Consider the following 22,455-nt stretch of genomic DNA (forward strand, 5'->3'; position numbering starts at 1 on the left):
GGGACTTTGGGGCTAGCTCATTCTACAAAGTGTGAGACTCCTAATTCCATGGTTTGTAGAACTTTAGTGTAAGCGTAATACCCCAACTCAGTTTTATCATGGGAAAACCAAAGCTTTAATGAAAGACGAGGCCCTGGCACACAACGGGTGGGCTGAATCACATGAAATGGAGAATTTGGAATCTTTGCGGTCTAGAAACCAGTCAGTTTGCCTGGGAGCTTTCCTCATGACTTCCGGACCTAAAGTCAGCCATGTAAATTTAATGGTTATTCTCTTAGACCCATTCCAACCACGCTGGGGTCAGAACTCAGCATGCTTACCCATCTGGGTTACAAAGTCTATCAACTTCTGTGTGAGAAGAGCTGAGACTGCTAATTTCTTTAAGTATACCTTGCAAAATATGTGTGGGGCCAGATTCTACAGTTTGCTGTTTTTTTTCTTTTTTGTATAGTTTAAAATATTTATTAATTTACTTTATTATTATTATTATTATTGTGTGTATGCATGTGTATGTATGAAGCAGAGACAGAGACGGAGAGAGAGGTGGGTGTGTGGGCACATGTGTCTTGGTGCACGTGTGACGGTTCGAGTCCACTTTGTGGAGTCAATTCTCTCTTTCCATCTTTATTTGGAATCCAGGGATCAAACTCAGATTCTTAGCCTGGCCAGCAAGCACCTTTACCCACTGAGCCATCCCACCAGTATGAGTCTACTGGTTACCACCCTGCCCCCAATTAAACAATAACCACCATATGGGTTTTGGAATCAAGACCCACAAGAGTGAAGCCTGGAATAAATTGAGGCTTTGTTCTTCGTTCTGGTTCATGTTTCACTGGATCTATTCAGGCACCTGGCGTGGTGTTTGGGTAGACACGTCCCTCCTGAAGTCACTGGCTTCTGTTCTGCCACACCTCAGTAGCTGCTTAGAGAATTCATCAGCAGGGGCGATGGTGTTTCCACAGAGACAGTTTTAGCACCGGATGGGATCGAACTTGGCAATTGTTGAGTCGTTTCATCCCTGTAAGTCCCCCAGCCACTACACAGCTATGGCAAGGACTACATGCTGGCCCACACACCATCCTCCCACACCTCTTTTTATGTACACAGATTTTGAAAGGGTAGCTCCAGCCCTCTCCATTCCTCTTCTGCTCATCTTAGTAAAATGTGGCCTGAATGATCAGCCTGTCACTATATGACTGCGGTCACTTCTAAATCCTTCATGGTTGTGTCTTTCCAGCATCCTCTTCTGCAATTTGAGGGTGGTGTGGTGACTGATTTCACAGCACCGTTTACTCCCTCCTCAAGCCCTGCCTGTCTCCCTCAAGTCTATAGCTGCTCTCTCCTAACTTTTTGCTAGCTTTGGGATGTTCCTTTTCAGGCATCTTCTGGGGAGATGTCCTTGATATCCAGCTACTTCCTCTTTTCCCACCCTAAGTGCCCACCTTGTGTTATTGCTGGTCCAGTTTGGGAGGGGAAGTCAAGTTTGCTTTTAGCGGTTTTCTAAAAGCCAGGCTCTTAGCGGAGTGCACAGACTCTAAATCCCTGGATAAATACTTAGAAGTTGGGCTGTTGGATCACTCTGTAATTTGATTTTTACCCTTAGTTTTGCTTTTTGCTCCTCCCCCAACATCTATCTGGCTGTTTTCTGTAATGGCCATCCTAATTTAGACTCCCAGCTGCAATGTGAAGGATTTGCCAGCCCCCCCGGTTTCTTTTGAGTTTATATTTGTCTTATTTCTGACATTAGTCATTTCAACAGGTGCAGTGACATCTCAGAGTAGTTTAACTCTCATTTCTCTGCTGATTTGGAGCATCTTTTTTTTTGTATGCCTGTTGGCCAGTGTGTGTTCTTTAGAAGAACGTCTGTTGAGACCCCTTTCTAGTTTAAAACCCACATTCATTGTTTCCTTTCTATACAGAGTTCAGTCTTTTATAGTCTGAGAATCGATCCCTTCTTATCTGGTACATCAATGCAAATACCTTCTCCCAGTCTGTAGCTTGTCACCTCAGGCTTCCGGATGTTGTCTTGACTGTACAGAGGCACTCAGTTTGATGTAATCCCCTCTGTCTATTTCTGCTTCTGTTTCCTGATATTTTGAGGAAAGTTTAAAGCATCATGGCTTAGACTAGGGGCTGTGTTTCTTTCTACCATGCTTTCTTGCAGTCATTTTGTAATTTCAGGTTGATGCTTAAGCTGTGTGGGGTTGGTCTTTGGGAGGGATGGTGAGGCAGTCGGACTTCATTCTTAGGCATCTGTCTATATCATCTGGATCTCATGTCTATGTTTAATTGTATCGATCTCCAGTTTTCCTGTGTCATTTATTAAAGAAACTGAAGGACATTTTGTATTATCTTCCAGCATGTTTTCTGTCTGTCTGTCTGTCTGTCTGTCTGTCTGTCTGTCTGTCTCTCTCTCTCTCTCTCTCTCTCTCTCTCTCACACACACACACACACACACACACACGACTGAATAGAAAGTCTCACACAGGCCAGGTAAGAGTTCTGTCACAGAGACATTCCCAGCTCATTTTTCTTAAGCCAAGTGGGCAGAAGGATTTCCCAGGCCCATCTCACTTGGGCAGGATGTAAGACAGAAGTCTAGGGTGAAAGACAATCTAGTGATACATGGGATGGACTAATTATAGGTATTTTCCATGTTATGTAAAGAACTCTTTGTGTCCTGGTAGTTGTGGGTAACAACAACCAAACACCTAGGAGTTTCTCACATCAAACTAGAAAACAAGGGTAACACAAGAGTGTCCTTAGTGACTTCCCCATTACCCCTTGAAAGGCAGACACTCAGATGGGGAACATGGAGCCACAGATATGGGGTACAAACAAGGAGGCCCAGAAGAAATGGCTTGTCTTGGGTGAAACAATTTGGTATTTATGTTTGAGGAAGAGTGCCGGAAATTTTCTATTTCTATCTAACTCTTGGAATGTTCAGCACTGGTTTGTTACGTGCATTGGCACCTCAAGGCCTGCCACCAGCCCCGAGAGAGAGCAGAGAAGAAAGACAGCAGAGAGGAGGTCACACATTTAATGTGCCCATGGGAGAGACTTGAGCTGGCATTCCCTGCTCTGCAGAGGACCAAATTCTTTTCAGCTTAACCCTATTTCACCATTGTCCATAAAGGCCATGACCGGCATGGTTTTGTGATAGTCCTTGAAATTCTGCCTAACCGTTTTTGCGGGGGGCTGTGGCAAAGACTCCACCTTGCTTGAAGTGCAGCAGTAGTCCCCGTTGATGCATGGCTTCTTCACCTGCTCCCCAAATCTGCAATACTTCCTGCAGTGTCCTCTGATGACCCAGCAAGCTTTGCGGCACCTGCAGACTGACAAGAGCAGAGAGAGGCCATTAGCCGAAGCTATGGGTGCTCATCCAGAAGATCCACTGGGTCACTGCCTCAGCTATCGCCACAACAGCCCCGGACTCATTAAAGAAGATCATGCAAGCATCGCAAAGAAAGGTTGGGTTATGCCATAGTCTCCAAGGTCTTACCACCAATGCCAAAGGAGCTCACTAGCTAGTGGGAACTGGGGTTACTCGGTAAGAAGCTGTGGGATCCTGTAAATTATGTGCACAATAGACTACCGTCACTCTGTGCCAGCTGAGTTATTTTCACAGATACAGAATTCTAACTTCAACATGCTCTATGATTTTTTTTTAAATTCAAGACAGAGTTTCTTTGTGTAGCCTTGGTCCTGGAACTAGCTTTGTAGACCAGCCTGGCCTCTGTCTCCTGAGTGCTGGGATTAAAGATTTGTACTACCACTGTCTGACTAGGTTCTACAGTTGTTGTCAGAAGCATATTACTAACCTTTGCTTCAGGAAGAAGGAAGCTTTGGAGGTGACAAGTGGGTTTATGGTGCTGTGGTGGTTTGAAAAAAAAATGGTCCCCATAGGCTCGTATGTTTGGATGCTTGGTTCCCAGTTGATAGAACTGTCTGGGAAGGACTAGGAGGTGTGGTCCTGTTGGAAGAGGTGTAACACTGGGGTTTAAAAAGACCACGCCATTCCTAGTTAGCCATCTCTCTTCATAGCTGTTTTCTCAACATGAGTGACCTCTCAACTTTAACTCCAGTCCTATGCCTGCCTGCCTGCCTGGTGCCATGCTCTCCCCATGATGGTTGTGGACCAACCCTCTGAAACTGTAAGCCCCCAATAAGCTCCTTTGTCTATAAGTTACCTAGGTCATGGCATCTCTTCTCAACAATAGGTAAGTAATCAAGACATATATAGACTGCAATGATAATCTTACACTCGCCTTTGAATCCACCTGCTAGCACATATTAATACATACTGCTCCATTGTATCAATCATAGCTTGATAAAGTGACTTCAAATATGAGATGGCAATATAATTAAATCAGCATGGGGTACCCCAGAAACACAGCTGTAGAAAAACATGCAATGATCCCCACTTTAAGGCTTGCTAAATCATAGATTGCTGGGAGCACCCCTAGAGAGGTTTGGATTCAGCCAATCAGAAATGGACTTGCAAATTAGGCCTTCTGATGATTCCACAGATGATGGGGGCTGGGAGAATCTGTGTGCTGTAAATGAAAAAGATGCTATAGCATCTGTGCAAGACCATCTTCCCAACAGTAAATACTTAATTGACGGCACCCTTTTCAAAGAGCCCAAGGTTGAAACAACAACAGGTCTGTGAAAGGCTTGTTGGTAACCTCACAGGAAACACCTGGGTGGTTCCAGTGCCCCCAGATCTCATGGAAGTTGTTATCAGCACCCCATCTGTCAAAAACCTGTCTGTTGCTGCCCTGGAGAGATGACTGAGCAGTTAAAAGCACTAGTTCCCAGCACCCACGTGGTGACTCATGATTGACTATAACTCTAGTTCCCGGGGATCTGGTGCCCTCTTCTGGCCTTCCATCCACACACTCAGGCAGAACAACCATCTACATAAAATAAAATAAATAAATCAAAAATTTCTTTCTAAAATCTGGCTGTTGATTATTAAGTGAACCTAAATGGACTTTTTAATGAAACACATTTTAATTAAGAAAAATGAAATAAATGAATCGGAAAACACATCCAATGTCATTGTCCATTTGCAGCACCCGAATGTTGTATCCTCAGCCACAAAGTTTTCTCAGAGTCACAGTGGTTTCTTATCGACGTCTGTCCCCCACACAAAGCGCTGGCTTCACACTAGAGACGTCTTTCACAGTGATCATGGACTCTGAGTTTAGCAGTCTCATTCCGGCTCCTTAGTTCCTTCCCTCCTTTCACTCTCCCTAGAGTCTCCTCCCTTCCCTTGGTCTCCCTCAGCTTTCATAGCATCTGACAGATAGAGACAGTTAGTTTATGCAATTATAAAAAGTTGTAAGACCCACACACGAGACAAAACGTGTGATATTGTTCTATTTTGTGTATGACTTCACAAGATTCCAGTCATTTTCTGGAAAACAATGTGATTTGATCCCTTGTAATAGTTGTAGACTAAACTCCATGTGTATATCTGCCACACTTTACTTACCTTCTGACAGAGATCCAAGCTGATCCTGCAACCTGGCTGTTCTGAGCGACTGCATTAAAACACCCCAGTATGGATATCTCTGGCGTGCTGCTTTAGAGTCCTGCAGGTGTGTATCCAGAAATGGTGCAGCTGGGCCATGTGCTAGGTCGGGTTTTAGTGTTTTGAGGATTCCTCTTATTGATTTTCATACTGGCAGCATGAACTCATCTTCCCTCCAACAGTGTACATGGGTCCCCTCGCCCGCATCCCTACAACATCGCACCAACTCATCTTCCCACCAACAGTGTAGATGGTCCCCTCCCCACATCCCTATGGCACTGGTTGACATCTGTTGTCCTGTTCTAAGATGAGATGAAATCCTGAACTGTTTTGTTTCCCTGTGGCTAAGGATATACAGGGTTTAGAAAACTGACCTCTTGGAAAGCCGTACTTAACCAGCAGTAGCGTCTATGACTACCTCAGCAGGTATGGTGGTGAGCACCTCTAATCCCAGACTCAGGAGGCCACAGCAGAGGCATTTAGACCCTGGGATGAGCCTGCTGGGCTACATCCATGTGCTGTTTTTAAAAGGAGGGCACAGAGCTGGGTAGGCAGGGAAAGGGGATCTGGGAAGTTAGGGGAAGGGGAATGAATACGATCAAAACAGGCCATGAAAATCCTCAAGGAACTAATAAAAAATTACCTCCCTCCAAATTTACTGCCTTTTGTAATCTAAGAAGAAATACATATAATTTTAATTAAAAAATGTCATTTAAATGTTAGGATGAAAATAGGTAAAAGGAGGCAGCTAGAGAAAAATCTATATAAGTATGTTAAGTATAGGTCTAGCAGATACAGGAACTTGTGCTTATTCCCCCAGTATTTAGGGGGCAGAGGCAGATGGACCTCTGTGAGGCCAGTCTGGGTTACAAAGAGAAACCCTGTCTCAGGAATAGAAAGAAAGAAAGAAAGAAAGAAAGAAAGAAAGGAAGGAAGGAAGGAAGGAAGGAAGGAAGGAAGGAAGGAAGGAGGGGGAGAGAAGGAGGGAGAGAGGAAAGGAGAGAAAAAACAAAACAAAGCAAAAAGAAATAAAATTTGTATTGAGCTTTGAAAGCTGATTAAAAATATAATAGTTTACTACACTTTGGAATGCAGCAGGCTGGATCACCAGAATGCCAACAAAAACCAAAATTTGACTTTGAATGGAAGCATAACAGACTTCCAGAATTGTACATGCATGATGAACACCTTCTCAGGTCACCTAAAACACTAGGAAGGGAATAACTTCTTCCAGATATGTAGGTCTCAAAGGAGTCTCTGAAAAAGTACTCATAAAAACTTAAATCATAAAGTTACTCTTGACCTAGCAAGTTCACCTCTAGAAATTATTTAGAAAATTTCACCCAAGTTTGCAAAAACTCATTGTTAGTTTTTGCTCGCTTTATGAAAGATCTGGAAATACTTAATTTTATCCCCAATAAGGAATAGATGTATACACTTTCAATAATCTGTATGATGGAATAACATATGACTTCTAGAAGCATCAAGGCAGATATGCATGTGCCAACTACAATGTTGAGTATGTTTGCCAAGGTAAATATTTTTAAAGCAATGGACTTACATTTTTACCAAAAGGAACTCCATTCCCACACATATTTATGTGGATTTATGTGCACACCAAGAATGGGCTTTCATATATGAGAAGAAGAGTATCATCTCTTTTCTAAAAACCATCCAAGTCTGTACAAACAGTAATTCCAAAACTATGACCATTTCCTTATGAAACTGTATTGTAAATCATTAACCAAGCATCAGACGTCTGTGGCTGAAAAGATGCAGTGTGGTCTACATTCTCTTCCACATGACCGCTCTGTGGACTCTTTCATCCCAGAACAGAATGGGGACTTCATGGGAAGTAATTATAGAACCCAGCATCTAAGGAAGGCTTCAGGGCGCACCGTCAGAGAAGACTGGGAAAATTGCTGAAGTAAGACAGCCCTCTGGCTGGATCATCGGAGCACTGATTGAAGCAAAGTAGTAGGGGAAAGAGCTGGATATGAAAGGGTTTTCTTAAAAGACACTCTGCCCAATCCCACAGCTCCAGAGATGCTCGCCAGACACACTCCCAAGCATTCTGCTCAGCTCACGTAGTCTAGCAGATTTCAGCCACACCAGAGAACCATGCCCACAATGGATGGAAGGAAAGCAAATATCCTACCAGCAACTCCACCAGCCTAACTCTCTCATCCTTTTCCTTGGTTCTGTTTACCTGGAAACAACTGGAACAGGATAAAAAATACCATAAGAGTCAGGAGCAAGTATTTCATGATATTTGAGAAGGATGTGACACATCCAAGAGTCCAGAACATTCTGTGATGGGGCTCTGGACTCAGGTTTTATTTACTTCCATGGGGTGGAGTCCAGAAGGTGAGCTGTGAGTGATGAATGATGCAGAGAGAAGTATTAAGAGCATTGGTTCTTGGCAAACAGCCGTAAGTGGTTGTTCACTGCTCAACACAGTTTTTTAAGTACTTGGAGGGAAGGTAGAGAAGGGAAGAGACGTTCAAAAACATCATGGACGTATACACAGAGAGGCCATGCACACTAGAAAGTCTTCCTTGCATGTGTGGGCGTGTCATTGTGTATCAACATGTGTGACATTGCATGGAGACAGCTGAAGATTCCTTGTGGGCAGAAATTGTCCTATTGCTATCTTTCTTGGGATAGAGATGTCAATATAGGTACCTCATGAAAGAATATTTTAACGACATGAATGAATGTATTTTTACATAGTGTTGGGCAATAGAAGCCCAGAGTGTGTTCTTCCTGTAACCATAGCTGAATCCCCTGTGGCCAGTCTTTCTCCAGCCCCTCTTGCCTTTGCTCTTCATAATTTCTGGAGACTAGCCTACTCTCCATGCCATGAGGTCAGCCTTTTATACTCCGCATGCCATTTTCCATCACAGTTGACTGGAGACCAATTTCTCCACATAGTCTAGGGGGTTTGAATACTTGGCCCTAGTTGGTGGAGCTGCTTGGGTGGGCCTCAGAGGTGTGGTCTTGCTAGAGGAAGTGCATCACTGGGGAGGGGCACACAATGCCATTCCCAGTTCACTCTCTGCCCTGTGTTTTGGAGCAAGGTGTGACCTCTCAGCTTCCAGCTCTGGCCACCATGCTTGCCTGCTGCTCCACTTCCCTGCCATATTAGTGATGGAGTCGAACTCCCCGGAACCACAAGCCCCAAACAAAGCCTTCATTCCATAAACTGCCTTGGTTATGGTATCTTACCACAACAACAGGAAAGTGACTAAAACCACACCTTTTACTTCTTCAGTTTAAATGAGTGGAAGATCCTGAGATTGTAACATGTTGGATGGAGACTTTAAAAAAGGAGGAACAGGAAGAGATGGCTCAGCAGTTAAGAGTACTGACTGCTTTTTCAGAGGACCGGGGTTCAATTCCTAGCACCCATGTGGCAATTCACACCTATCTACAACTCCAAGATCTGACAGCCTCACACAGACATGCATGCAGGCAAAACACCGATGCACATAAAATAAAAATAAATTATTAAAAAAGAATTTGTGTTGTATCTGTGCTTCTTCCTTCGATACACCTGGGATTTGGTGAACCCTTTCCACCTAAACATTGACACTTCTCTTCAGTTGTGGAAATCAGTTTCATTGACCATTGTGAGCCTTCTCTCCCATTTCGGTTATTGTTAGCACCCCTTGTCCTTCCACTCACTGGGAGTTTAAACTGACTGTACTGTTTTGAGTTCTAGAAGATCTTTCGTCTGCTCTACCTGTACTTTCTTGAAAGTCATTGTCGCGCCAACATCAAAACTTTCATCTGGTTATTCTATTAGTCTTGCTTCATCGAGGATACAGTAGGAGTGAATGGTTTTGTCGGCACTCCCTGATCCTTTGGGGAGCCGATAATCACAGGACAATAGTTTCTGAAAATACCAGGCAGGTTCAGGCACTGTGATGGGTGAGTTGATGCTGGAATTTGCATCCTGAGCTGAAAAGCAGAGATGGGTGGTCACATGCTCTCATCCTAGAGAGACAGAGAGACAGAGCTACAGCCTCCTCATCTTTGGTCTCGTTCTTCATCTCATATGATAATCACTCTGGTACAAATCAGGGTGAATTGAGCATCTAGAACAGATGGCCATCACTACATCCCCTGGGCTAAGGGCTAGGATTCAGACCCATACCATCTGCCGTCAGAGGTTTAAGACACTGCCACACTCTCTGTGACACACACTTTTGAAAGAGAATGCCAGACCCTTGCAGGGCATCATGTCCCCCCAACAGCCCCGGACCTTTGTTTCATGAATCATCCCCCCTCTTTTCTGGTTTCGGCTGCTCTCTACGATTTCTCTCCCTTTCTCAGAGAGGTTTCCTTCTCTGCTCTTCATCCTTGTCTGACATCTCAGGAGCCCAGAGTTCTTGTACCCTTAAGCACTCTGTGACAGGTTTCAATAATTTCTCTGATAAGCGTTAGCTTCCACTTCAGTTAATCAAATAAGGATCTTATTGTGTTGTTTGCACAAGTGGCCCAAGATACTGCTCTTTGTCTAGCAGATCATGGTGACAAGTTCACAAGAGCAGCTGTACAGAGTACAGAAGTGGACCTCCATCTTGTACAGAGATGCCAGAGATTGCTCCTCTTTGCCGAACTCCTCTCAGTTAGGGGAGTGAATAGCCAGGTGTGCCTTCACCTGTGTGATGCCTTACCAAGCCGAGGCTTCTGATACCTGGGGCACAGCAAGCATATTGAGCATCTACTGCTGTTTTGTTGAATTTAATTAACCATTTAGCTTATTTCTTTATCATATGTGTGTGTGTGTGTGTGTGCATGTGTGTGTGTGTGTGTGTGTGTGTGTGTGTGTGTGTGTGTTGTGGCCAGAGGCCAACTTCGGGTGTCATTTCTCAGGATTACTATCCACCTTGCTTTTTGAGACAGTGTATCTCACTGTTCTGGGGATCATCAATTTGGCTATCTTAGCTGGCCAGTGTACCCCAGGGCCTCTCCAGAACTGGACTTAGAAGCGTATGCCATGACATCTAGCTTTTTGTGTGTGTTCTGGGGACCTCACTTGCCCCACAAGCACCTTCCCCACCGAGCTGTCTTCCTGTCCTCTCTACTGTAGTCTTATAACCCATACCTTAGTGACTGAAAGAAATGGGCTGTAAGTAGACACTCACATCGTTCCCATTGTCTGCGGCTCAGGGTGAGGTGTGATTGGGATGGTTGTTTCTGGCTGTGGCCTTTCATGAGGTTGCTGTTAAGAAATCAGCAGAGGCAACAGTGACCTTAAACCTCAGGGGGAGCGGGAAATTGCTCTTTCGTGTGGACCATAAATTTGTGTTGGCTGCTGGTGGCCGGCCTCTCCTCTCTACCTGAGAATCAGGTACCAGATTTCCAGGGAGTGAAGAGCTTTACAGACTTTGGGATGGGAAGGGATTTTAATGGGCTGCAGGGATGGGGGCGTGGCTGGCTACAGGAGATGGGTAATCTCATCAGCATGAATGGATCTAAAAATCACCTAGCACATTTGTAAGGCTTGTCTCTGCAAGGACATTTCCAGAGAGGTTAATTGAACAGGAAAACCTAACCTGAATGTGGGCAGCATCATCCCATGGGTTGGAGACCCAGCTGTAATAAGAGAAGAATATAGAAGAATCCAGTGATGTACCAGTATCCCCCTTCCTCTCTGCTTTCTGTCCGACAGGTGAGAGCCTTCCTACCCCACCGCCCAATATCATGAGGGTCTTCCTAAGTACTTAGGGCAAGAAACCATGGACCAAGCCCTCTGAAGTTGTGAATTAGATTAAACTTTTCTTCCTTTAAGGGTTCATGCCAGGTATTTTGGTTAGAGTTTTGAATAGCTAAGTGATACTTTCTTTATCCATATCCATACTGAGTGGACTTCCATTGGCTCCATCAGACAAATGCAAATTAAGCCTGCTTTAAGAGTCCACCTGGCCCTAGTTAGAATGGCCATGATCAGGAAATCAAATGATAGCCAGGCATAGTGGTGCATTGTGAATTCAAGGCCACCCAGAGCTACATGAGAATTACTCTACCATAAAGAAAAGTTAAATCATAACATACACAGGAAATATAAAACATCATAACAGGAAAGCAGGTGGTACTGGAAATTATGATGTTAAATGAAACAAACCAGGCTCACATATACACCACTTGAGGAACCCAGCCCCTGCTCCAGTGTGAGTGTGTGTGTGTGTGTGTGTGTGTGTGTGTGAGAGAGAGAGAGAGAGAGAGAGAGAGAGAGAGAGAGAGAGATGAAACTAGAAAGGGAATCATGGGAGTGGGGGGGGGAAGCACCTTAAGGGTTGGGAATGAGAGGTAGTGGAAATGCTCGTGACAGCAAAGTAGAAGAGGACACTATGGGGAGAAAGGGAGCCACCTAGAGGGGCAGGTGACACATGGGAGGGCAGTGGGGGGGCAATCAATTTAGAACAAAGTAGATAAACACAGAATGGACCCAATCAGTTTGCAGGCCAACTTCAAACAGTAGTAAACGAGGGTGCAGAGATGGCTCCGTGGTTAAGAGCACTGACTACTCTTGCAGAGGACCTGGGTTGGAGTCCCAGCAGCCACATGAATTGGCAGGGGGAGATTATAGGGCATTTAGAAGGTGCATGCATGTATATGAGCGGTACACACCTACATGTGCACACATGTATTTGGACGCCATAGTTCATGGTGAGATCTTCATCTGTTGCCCTTCACAGGGTCTCCCACTGATTCGGCTAGAATGGCTGGCCAGTGAGCTTCAGGGAATCCTCCTGTCTCAGTCTCTCTAGCACCAGGATTGGAAGTGTGCACCGTCACACCAGGCTTCTTATGTGGGTGATACGGATCTGAACTTGGGTCTCAGGCTTGCGTTGGAAGTATTTGCCAGTGGAGCCAAGCCCCAGCCTCCCACCGGTTGTTTTAACCCTTCAACTTCCTCATCCAGTTGCTTTTTGTCTAGGGCCAAGTATTTTAACCAGCAGAAGAGAGAGGCCACAATGATTGATACCTGAGGCAACTATGATCTTTTTGATGCTCAACTTGTTTTGATTTGAACTCAAACTGATGCTCAGATGGCTTGGGACAGCAATTCCTTTCAATCTGCTCCCTGTTTCCATTTACCCTGACTCACATATATTCTAGAAGGTTCCATCTAAAGTAACAACTCTGCTTCATCAATATCATGAGTAGGGTGGTTTGTCTTCATTATGTTCAAAAGCGGTTATTGATTGGTATTTTCTTACTTTCTCCATGAATGCAGAGAACACAACACCTCCTTTTTTTTTTCCAATGAAGTTTTGATAGCTTCTAACCACCTAACAACTGATGCCATTCAATAGGCTAACCCTAGCGAGCAGTACAGAGCTGAGCTCAGTAAGTCGTCAAAAGAGGGCAAGATTAATTCCTCTGGGGATCTGAAAACACTAACAGAGCAATTTCTCCAGGAATCTGTGAAGTTCCCGGGGATTCTAAACCGCTGTAGCTGTTGTCGTTTGATGGCTTTTGGTCTGATGTATGTTCTGGGGTGTTTGTATTTGAGCATCATAGTGGCAGGAAGGGAATCCTGTTTTGTTTTGTTTTATTTTTTTTTTCTTCCTGCAGTAACCCCTCTAGGTTTGAGTGATGGTTGGGGTAGGATTTTATCTGCTCCCAGGTAAATGAGTCTTCTTGGTCTAGAGTTAGGGAGCAAAACCCACAAGTGCGCTGCCTCGTCCAATGTGTGGAGCTGCTGCCCCCTGGAGGTCAGTTTCGGAATCACAGGACACTCAGGTTAAGGTGCTGCCTCTTGGAGTTCTCCTTGGTCTCAGAAAGGAGTTTCTATGCGATTTTGAACTTGTCTGAGTTTATGTTTCCTTCTGTTGTTTGACTGTGAGGCTTTCTCTGTGTTTAGACCTGAGAATTGAGAGATAGAAAGTAGGACGCGCGAGGAGTGTGTAACCCAGGTCTCTGTCTCCCTGAGACTGCCTGGGCACCGGACATTGCAGACGCCTTTTCTCTTTGACAGCTGCACAGAAATGTTAACTCCGCGCCCAGAACGTCCTTTCCAGACTGTCTCTGGGTTACTAGAAAGGGATAAAGGTTTGATTGACTCAGACAACACACTAACACATTCCTGATGTTATAAGTTCATAGGAAAATTCTCCTGCCCGGGAAGGAGGTAAGCAATTGAGTTGAGATAAGCTTTTTAACATGCAAATACAGTAAGTCAATTAAAGAACTAAGTTTTCAGAGGCAGTCAGGTGTCTGCTTGAAAAAGTGCTTTGCAAGTAAAGAAATTGCCAACCAGTGGTGGGGCACACCTTTAATCCCAGCACTCGGGAGGCTGAGACAGGCGGATCTCTGCGAGCTCAAGGTCAGCCTGGTCTACAAGAGCTAGTTCCAGGACAGGCTCCAAAAGCTACAGAGAAGCCCTGTCTCGAGAAAAAAAAAGAGAAGAAGAAATTACATTATTATTTGAAATCATATAATCCTTTACTATATCAAAGCATCACAGTACTAAAATAAACACTTTTTAAAACTTTGTTTGTTTGTTTAGTATGCACAAGTGTTTTGCTTGTGCATACATCTGTGTACCACAGTGTGCCTGGTGAAGAGAGTGTCAGGTCCCCTGGAGCAGGAGTTACAAATGGTTGTGAACCGTCATGTGGGCGCTGGGAGTCCAAACTCTACAAGAGCAGCCAGCGCTCCTAATGGTAGAGCGTGTCTCCAATCCTTAAATATATACTTAAAACTCAAAGTGTTTTTTTTTTTGAATAGGTGATGTGGTAGGCTAACCTGACACCACAAAAGGTGGGGAAGATGATTCAACTTTATCTTTCATGGAGAGCTTCCTTCTGCTAGAAATTAAGACATTTTATGATCTTTCAGAAGTAAAATAGCAGATATATAAATAACGAATGAGTGCCGACCCGATCGAAATCTCCAAGATCTTCAAAACCATTTTAATGGCGTCTACTTGAAAGAGATTTCAGATGAGAGAGAAAACTCTAATACTAGTTAATAACCTCACCGTGTTCCTCTGAGGGGACACGAGGAACACAGACGGGCCATCGCTAGGTTTATGAGTAACTGTAAATGCCATCACGATCTCCCGTGTGAGAATGCATGGTTGAGAGATCGTTAGAGCGATAGTGAGTTCCTATTAATTCTCCCAAGCAGGGGAAGTGTTTTTATTTTTATTGTTTGATGAAGTGTGGGTTAAAAGAAGTCTATATTTGTTCTCTTTGAATTTGTCTCGTGGGAAAGAGAAACACAAGTAAGAGGTTTTTACTTTGCCAGAGACTTTTAAATTGTTCATCATTTTGCAAACTGGTTGAAGTAAATCCCCAGAATTCTCATAGCGGGCTTGTAGATTGGACAGGGTTTTGTCCGTTATAATAAATTATCAGAGTATAGGAATATAAATACAAACATAAACAGGTTTTTGAGTAAACTGCATCATGACTTCAGTATATGGTGTTTATGAACTTGGCTCTCATAACCCTTAGGCAGTATTTCATCTATACGCACGTTATTAATTTGGGTATTTATGCCATTGGGTAGAGGTAGGCTGCTGCATTGTTTCTTTGCTGTTTTGAGTTTTGTTGTTCTCTTTTTCTCCTGCTCTGCAGCCCCAGCTCTCCTTGAGCTTGCATCTGCCGTCCTCATTGTACCTGCTGAGTGCTGATTCCATCCGTGAGCCACCTTGCCACCTCCGGGTGCAGTTTTATGGTGTCCTTTTTTCTCTGATAAGTTATTGTTATGAACAGGCATGGCTTGACAGAGATCCCAGTGCTCGGGCAATTTGGACTGACCCTCCACTGTCCTTGGTGGAATTTGCGGCACAGCTCTTGCCCGTGTCTTTGACTCCTTGCTGTTAAGGGCCCCTCACCGAAGGCTAGAACTGAGACAATGTAACAATTCTTATGCAGGCTGATATTATAAGAATAAAGCTTATGGTGTTTCCCTGGGAGAGTTAGCTGTACAAGAAATTGAGTCTTCTATAGAATTTACTGTTTAAGTGGTATTAGTAAACATAAGACAGACAACCTGGCACAAATCATTAAAGAAGAGAATTTCAGGGAAATTTTGAAGCTGGCGAACTATGAGTGAATCATTAGGTTTTTGTGTTTTGCCTCAGAAACACGGAACTAGCACAGACAGGAAAAGATTCTTGATTATAAAATTAATGACAGGCCTTGGTACCCTCCTGGAGGTAAAGTAAGAAGATTTAGGAATCTTGATGCTTCTTTACCTAGAGACTAGATTGAAACAGGAGTTTATGATAGAGACACAAAGAGAAACATTTGGCTCAGCTGGCTGCCTGGGCAGTCTTGTCAGATCAGACTTCTCTGATTGCAGGAGGACTAAAGAACAGAACACAGTATTTCAGAGGTCAAGGGAAAGGATGGCGGACTTACGTCAGACATAAAAGGAAGAATTTAAACAAGGGACTGAGGAATTAGATTTCCATGGAAAGGTCAAATATTCATTGTAATAGATCAATAGAATAATATAGGAAAAGTTTGCTATAACAGGTAGTAGGAAATGACTTCTGATAAATAAACTTAGTCAAATTTAAATAAAGACATCCTGTCTAGCATTTCTGTAACTGCAAGGCTTTAGGACACCAGCTTAAAGGAAAAAGATACTTTTAAAAGAATTGGTTTTATCATGTTAGATTTTAGTTCTCATGAAGTTTGTTAATTGCTCATATTGCTTCTTTTACTTTGAATATGCTTATGCATTCACAGAAGACTTTAGAAAAAGTATGTACCATGAAAAGACTTTGTAATCAGTGATTAAAGTATACAAGGAAATGATTTTGTGTGTAGGTAAAGCCTGTGAGATACAGGTTGTCGGAGTCGGTAAAGCCATACTGAGATGTGCTTCCTCTCTGTCCATCTCTGGTAAAACAAAACTCAGAGGTGTCACATGTCTGATTTCTGCATTGCTGCTCTTGCATCCACCCATCCTCAGACCCTGCCCTTATCTGGAGCTGGACTCCAGCAACTGGCGCTCAACATAGGATCTAAAGATGGGGTAAGATCCCGCCTCACCTTTTGGTGCAAGAAGGACCTCACCAAGGTTCTCCACCCCAGCCCCATATAAGGAAAGGCTGGGAGAGAAGACTGTGAAGTAAATTCTATAAACTGGGGCAGACTAACTCCTCTGAGAGACAAACATGTACTGATATTCTTAAAAGTTTCCTGAAAAAAGAAAGGTATTAAAGTTTAGGAACACAGTTTGTCAAAATTTTCAGTTTGTGCAAAAGACTAGTCCTTGATTTTCAGACCGATCTGTGAGCCACCTTGCCAGCTCCAGGTACAGTTTTTATGGTGGCCTTTTTTTCTCTGCCAAATTATTATTATGAACTTTGATTTCATTGTCCTTTAGAGTTAACTTAAAGATATCCTCTAAAATCTGTCTCTGATTTAAGATCTTCAGAAGAATTGGGTGTTTTGACAATTGGGCCAAGCTCTACCTTGATAATTTTAAAGCAATGTAAATGCAGAGAAACAGATAAAGTAACAGCTGCAGTGTCTGCTTAGATTCATAGGCTTTGGAAGACTTATGTATTCTCACCGAAATACTTTTATCTTATTACCCAAATTACCTTTCTCTTTCTTTTTTTCTATCTTTTTTTGATTTTTTTTTAATTTTTTGAGATAGGGTTTCTCTGTAGCTTTGGAGCCTGTGGATTCCTGGAACTAGCTCTTGTAGACCAGACTGGCCTCAGACTCACAGAGAGAGATCCACCTGCCTCTGCCTCCCAAGTGCTGGGATTAAAGGTGTGCCCCACCACCGCCCAGCTCCAGGTTCTCACAATTTTAACAATTAAAGATAATCAAGTTATCAAATTACATTTAAATGTGTTTGACAAAGCATTGGTTTCAAATATAATTTTAAGCTTAAGTGATGTTCATTCATAGTTGATTAACTATATACAGTATATGTATACATAAAAGATATTAAAACTATTGATAAAATTTAGTGAATAAAGGAAAAAAACTGATAGAAGAGCCAAAATAAAGTTGTGTCTGGGGCTGGAGAGATGGCTCAGCAGTTAAGAGCACTGGCTGCTCTTCCGGAGGTCCCGGGTTCAATTCCCAGCACCCACATGGTGGCCGCAGCATCTGTAGCTCCATTCTCAGGGGATCTGACACCCTTTTCTGTCCTCCTGGGGATGGGGCGTGCATGTGATGCACTGACATAGGTTAAAACTAAATACCCAAACACATAAAAACCGTAAACATCTTTAAAAAAAAAAAGAAACACTGAACCTATGAAGTCCTCATCGCGAGCAGGGAAATATCCCACAGTGTACCGGGCTTTGTACAGGCCAACAGAGCAACCGTGATGACTCTCATCAAACATACAAAGCATTTCACAATTTATGGCTAATCGCTGTGCAGGTACCCCTGAGACCCTGACCAAATCTGGGTCTCCCAGGTTTCCCTCAGCTGAATTGTGGAGGCAGTTTTGTCCCATTCTTTGAGAAGCACTGGCTGCAGGTTTCATTCAGACAAGAAGTGGCAGCCATTTTTTTATTTTTATTTTTTTTATTTTTAGCACGAGGGGCGTTTCCTAGAAACCGTGAGTGCTGTGGCAGCCAATGGAGTAGATGCTTCAGTCCTTCTGGGGACTCTAGAAGGCGCACCATGCCATAGTCTAAGAAGGAATCCTCTTGGTGTGACCTTTTAGACCTGGTAGATAATCTGAAGAAACCGTGAGTAGTTACTGTGACCAAGATGTGCATTGTCCGACTGGAAGAACAAGCCTCCTGCTCCATCTCTTTTATTTTTTTTATAAGGTTTATTTATTTCTATTTTATGTGTATGAGCGTTATGCCTGGATGTATGTCTGTGCACCATGTGCATACCTGGGTCTTCTGGGTTTGAAGTTACAGATGATTACCAGCCACCGTGTGGGTACTGGGAATCGAACCAAGTCCTCTGCAAGAACAGCCAGTGCTCTTAACTATTGAGCCATCTCTCCAGCCCTCCACAATATTCTTTTTGAAGCCACACAATGTGCGGTTCATTCATGACATATAGACCAGACGGGTTTTGGTTTTGTAGCTGATACTGACTTTTAACCCACAATTTCCAAATTCTCACCTCAAATGAGCATCCTGAGGGAAAAACAACATGACGTTAATTATGAGACCAATCTCTAGGACGGATTCGCTTATGAAAGCAACAGGAGCAATGAGGATGACGAAGACAGGACTTTAGGAAGTCTCGAACGTGGAAGAAGGAGAGTAGGGGATGAAGTGCAGGTGGGCTCTGGAGGGGTGGGCTGGGTCAATGGATTCCGAACAACTGAAGACGTTTTCAATAAAGAATAGAAAGAAGTCCAACTAGGTTGAGCTGATAGATTGCATGTCTATCTTGCATGAAGCCCCAGGTTTCACTGCCAGCAACACAAAAATCAGGTCTGGTGGTACATCCCTGTAATCCACAGCTGGAGGCAGGGAGATCAGAGGTTTAAAGTTAGTCTCCCCTACCAGTGAGTTCCCTGGAAGAGGAGAGAGCAAGAGGGGGAGGGAGGGAGAGGGATAGAGAATGTTAGCCTGTACGCACGCACGCCACGGACAACTTTGCTGATAGGTACTCTCCAGCTCTTATGTGGGTTCTGAAGATCAAACTCAGGCTCAATCCTGACAAGCGTTATACCGTGTGGAAGAGTTTGTCCCCCCACGTCGTTTGTGCTTTCTTATCTTTAATATGTACAGTATTGTGAGGATGCTGAAGAGATAACTCCAGCAGCAATGCATACTCTGCAGCCTTGACCTTCTAAGAGACTACAAAACTCCACCTCTGCTGGTTTCAGTGGAGCGCAGCATGTTGGGAAGAGTATGGAGAGGAAGCAAAGCTGCTACTGCAAATTGAAGTGTGAGATGCAGCGCTACCTAGTGGCCACAGAGAGGAACGTCGTCAAGGTGACCGGTTTTTTTTTATTATTATTATTCATTTTACATACCAACATCAGTTTCCCCTCCCTCTCCTCCTTACGTTCCCCCCACGTTCCCCTAACCCATCCCCAATTCACTTCTCAGAAATGGTAAGGGATCTAGAGTCCGTAAGCTCCCACGAGCTCGGGTCAACTCTTTCTGTGGGTTTCCCCCGTCGTGATCTTGACCCCTCTTGTTCATATAATCCCTCCTCCCTCTCTTCTACTGGACCCCTGGAGCTCAGCCCGGTGCTTGGCTGTGGCTCTCTGCATCTGCTTCCATCAGTTACTGGATGAAGGTTCTATGACGATAGTTAGCTCTCCTAACCCCAAAATGACTCCTTCTATCAAGACATCGCTTTTACTGCTCTCCCACTCCGCCCCTCCCCCAACTCGACCATCTTGTTCACTTATGTTCCCATCCCCTCGCTCCCCTAACCTGCTCCCCCCCCCCGGGTTTACCCAGGAGATTTCACCTATTTCCCCTTCCCAGGGTGATGCCTGCATCCCTCTTAGGGTCCTCCTCGTTACCTAATGTCTCTGGAGTTGTGAACTGTAGTCTGGTTATCCTTTGCTTTACATCTAATATCCACTTATGAGAGAGTACGTACCATGGTTGCCTTTCCGGGGTTACCACTCTCAGGATGATTTTTTTTTCTAGTTCCGTCCATTTGCCTGACAAATTTCATAATGTCATTGTTTTTCTACAACTGAGTAATACTCCATTGTAGAAATGTACCACATTTTCTTTATCCTTTCTGCTATTGAGGGGCATCTAGGTTGTTTCCAGGTTCTGACTATTACAAATAATGCTGCTATGAGCAAGGGTCCTTGTGATAGGACTGAGCATTCTTTGGGTATATGCCCAAGAGTGGTAATGCTGGGTCTTGAGGTAGATTGATTCCCAATTTTCTGAAAAATCACCATTTTAATTCCCAAAGTAGCTGTACAAGTTTACACTCCCTCCAGCAATGGAGGGGGTGTTCCCCTTATCCTTTTCCTCTCTAGCATAAGTTGTCATCAGTGTTTTTGATCTTAGTCATTCTGACAAGTGTAAGATGGCATCTCAGAGTCGTTTTGATTTACATTTCCCTGGTGACTAAGGATTGAACATTTCCTTAAATGTTTTTCCGGCCATTTGAGATTCTTCTGTTGAGAATTCTCTGTTTAGATCTGTACCCCATTTTTAAATTGGGTTATTTATTATTTTGATGTATAGTTCATCCACCAATATCAGGTAGGCTTCATCCCAGAGATGCAGGAATGGTTCAACATACAAAAATCTGTCACTGTATTCCATCATATAAACAAACTGAAAGGAAAAAAACAAATGATCATTTTATTAGATGTTGAAAAAGTCTTTGACAAAATCCAACACCCCTTCATGATAAAGCTCTTGGGAAGATTAGGGACGCAATAATATACCTAAACATAATAAAGACAATATACAGCAAGTCAACAGCCAGCATCAAATGGAGAGAAACTCAAAGCAATTTCTCTAAAATCAGAAACAAGACAAGGTTGTCCACTCTCTCCCTATCTATTCAATAGAGTCCTTAAAGTTATAGTTAGAGCAATAAGATAACAAAAGGAGATCAAGGGGATACAAATTGGAAAGGAAGAAATCAAACTATCGCTATTTACAGATGATATGATAGTATACATAAGTGACCCCAAAACTCCTACATCTGGGTTTTCCATTGTTAAAAAAAAATCACATGTTTATTTCTATATTTCAAGTTTTTGTTGTTTTGGTTTTTCGAGACAGGGTTTCTCTGTGTAGCCCTGGCTGTCCTAGGACTTGCTCTGTAGACCAGGCTACCTCAAACTCAGTGATCCACCTCTGCCTCCCAAGTGCTGGGATTAAAGTCACGGACCTCCACCACTCATCTGTAATATGAGTTTAAAGCCACATTTCCCTCCACTGAGGCAATCAAAAGATGCTGTCCCACGATAGTATCTGTGATATTTTATCTTGTCTGGAAGATGAAACATCAGAGAGATGCACTGGCTCTTCCAGCTCCTCCCTACAACAAAGAATAACCAAGCAAAATGACCCCAGAGAGTTCTAACCTAAGCCCAATGCTGGGCACATTTAAACTCTTAATGATTATAAAAATATGGGTACAACTGTATCATTTGATTCCTGTCTTAATGAGGAAAACGTATGTTGTTCAAGATAAAGCTAAATCCCCATGTGTGTTCTATGTGTGGGTGTAGTGAGGGACTGCGGGCAGACCTGCTTTTCATCCTGCCCGGCTCCTGCATGGTTAGCTTAGCCCCAGAAATAATAACACACAATTGTATTCATTTAAGCACTGCCTGGCCCATTATCTCTAGAGAGTTAGTTACTGACTAACTCTAGTATCTTGATATTAACCCATTCCTATTAATCTGTATCACACCACGAGGTGCGGCTTACCGGGAAAGATTCAGCATGTCTGACCTGGTGGCTGGCTCCATGGCTTCTGCCTCATAGCCCTCTTCCCAGCATTCTGTTCTGTTTACTCCGCCTACCTAATTTTCTGTCCTATCAAGGGGCCAAGGCAGTCTCTTTATTGACCAATGAAAATAACACAATAGACAGATAACCCTCCTCCATCATGTGGGGCCCTGGGGAAAGTCAACACAGTCCTCCTGAGCCCGTCCCCCTGCATCTGTAACTCCAGGCACTCAGGCCTGTGCCTGGTCCTCCTGAACCCATCCCCCTGCATCCGTGACACTGGGCTCTCAGGCCTGAGAAAGTCTCCAGAAAGACTCTCACAGCTAAAGGGGGGCAGTTTTTCATTTCCAACATTCTCCTCTAACAGTAAATATATGTTCCATTTCAAAAAGCTAGAAGACGGCGTTCTGAGTGTTTTCACCACCAAAGAGATAGTGATTGCTTGAAAATGGATGGATTTGTTTCCCCTGGCTTAAATACTGCACAGAGCACCGCAGCATCGGAACATCTCATGGACCCTAAGAGATGTACTATCTATGTGCTTTTATGT

At 43.6% G+C, this 22,455-nt stretch overlaps 1 protein-coding gene and 1 long non-coding RNA gene across 2 annotated transcripts; one reads left to right on the plus strand and one right to left on the minus strand.

The window, feature by feature from the left end:
* Positions 1 to 3,022: 3,022 nt before the first annotated feature.
* LOC146892794 (beta-defensin 127-like) lies at positions 3,023 to 7,848 on the minus strand. Its single transcript, XM_085697212.1, has 2 exons — positions 7,749 to 7,848; positions 3,023 to 3,335 (listed from the first exon to the last, which is right to left on the minus strand). The coding sequence occupies exons 1-2, from the start codon at positions 7,846 to 7,848 to the stop codon at positions 3,103 to 3,105; spliced, it is 333 nt and encodes a 110-aa protein (XP_085553338.1). The 3' UTR covers positions 3,023 to 3,102.
* LOC146892795 (uncharacterized) lies at positions 3,202 to 9,024 on the plus strand. The gene is made up of 3 exons (XR_015004300.2): positions 3,202 to 3,470; positions 5,511 to 5,606; positions 8,814 to 9,024. It is a non-coding gene; the product is annotated as an uncharacterized LOC146892795 (long non-coding RNA).
* Positions 9,025 to 22,455: the final 13,431 nt, after the last annotated feature.

Source organism: Myodes glareolus, chromosome 10 (assembly GCF_982192425.1).
Source record: "Myodes glareolus chromosome 10, mMyoGla1.1, whole genome shotgun sequence".
In the NCBI taxonomy this organism is placed as follows: domain Eukaryota; kingdom Metazoa; phylum Chordata; class Mammalia; order Rodentia; family Cricetidae; genus Myodes; species Myodes glareolus.

Coding starts and splice junctions, on each gene's coding strand:
- LOC146892794 (XM_085697212.1), bottom strand. CDS start 7,848: ATGTTCTGGACTCTTGGATGTGTCACATCCTTCTCAAATATCATGAAA. Junction 3,336..7,748: donor CCTGTTCCAGTTGTTTCCAG/GTAAACAGAACC, acceptor TGCTCTTGTCAG/TCTGCAGGTGCCGCAAAGCT.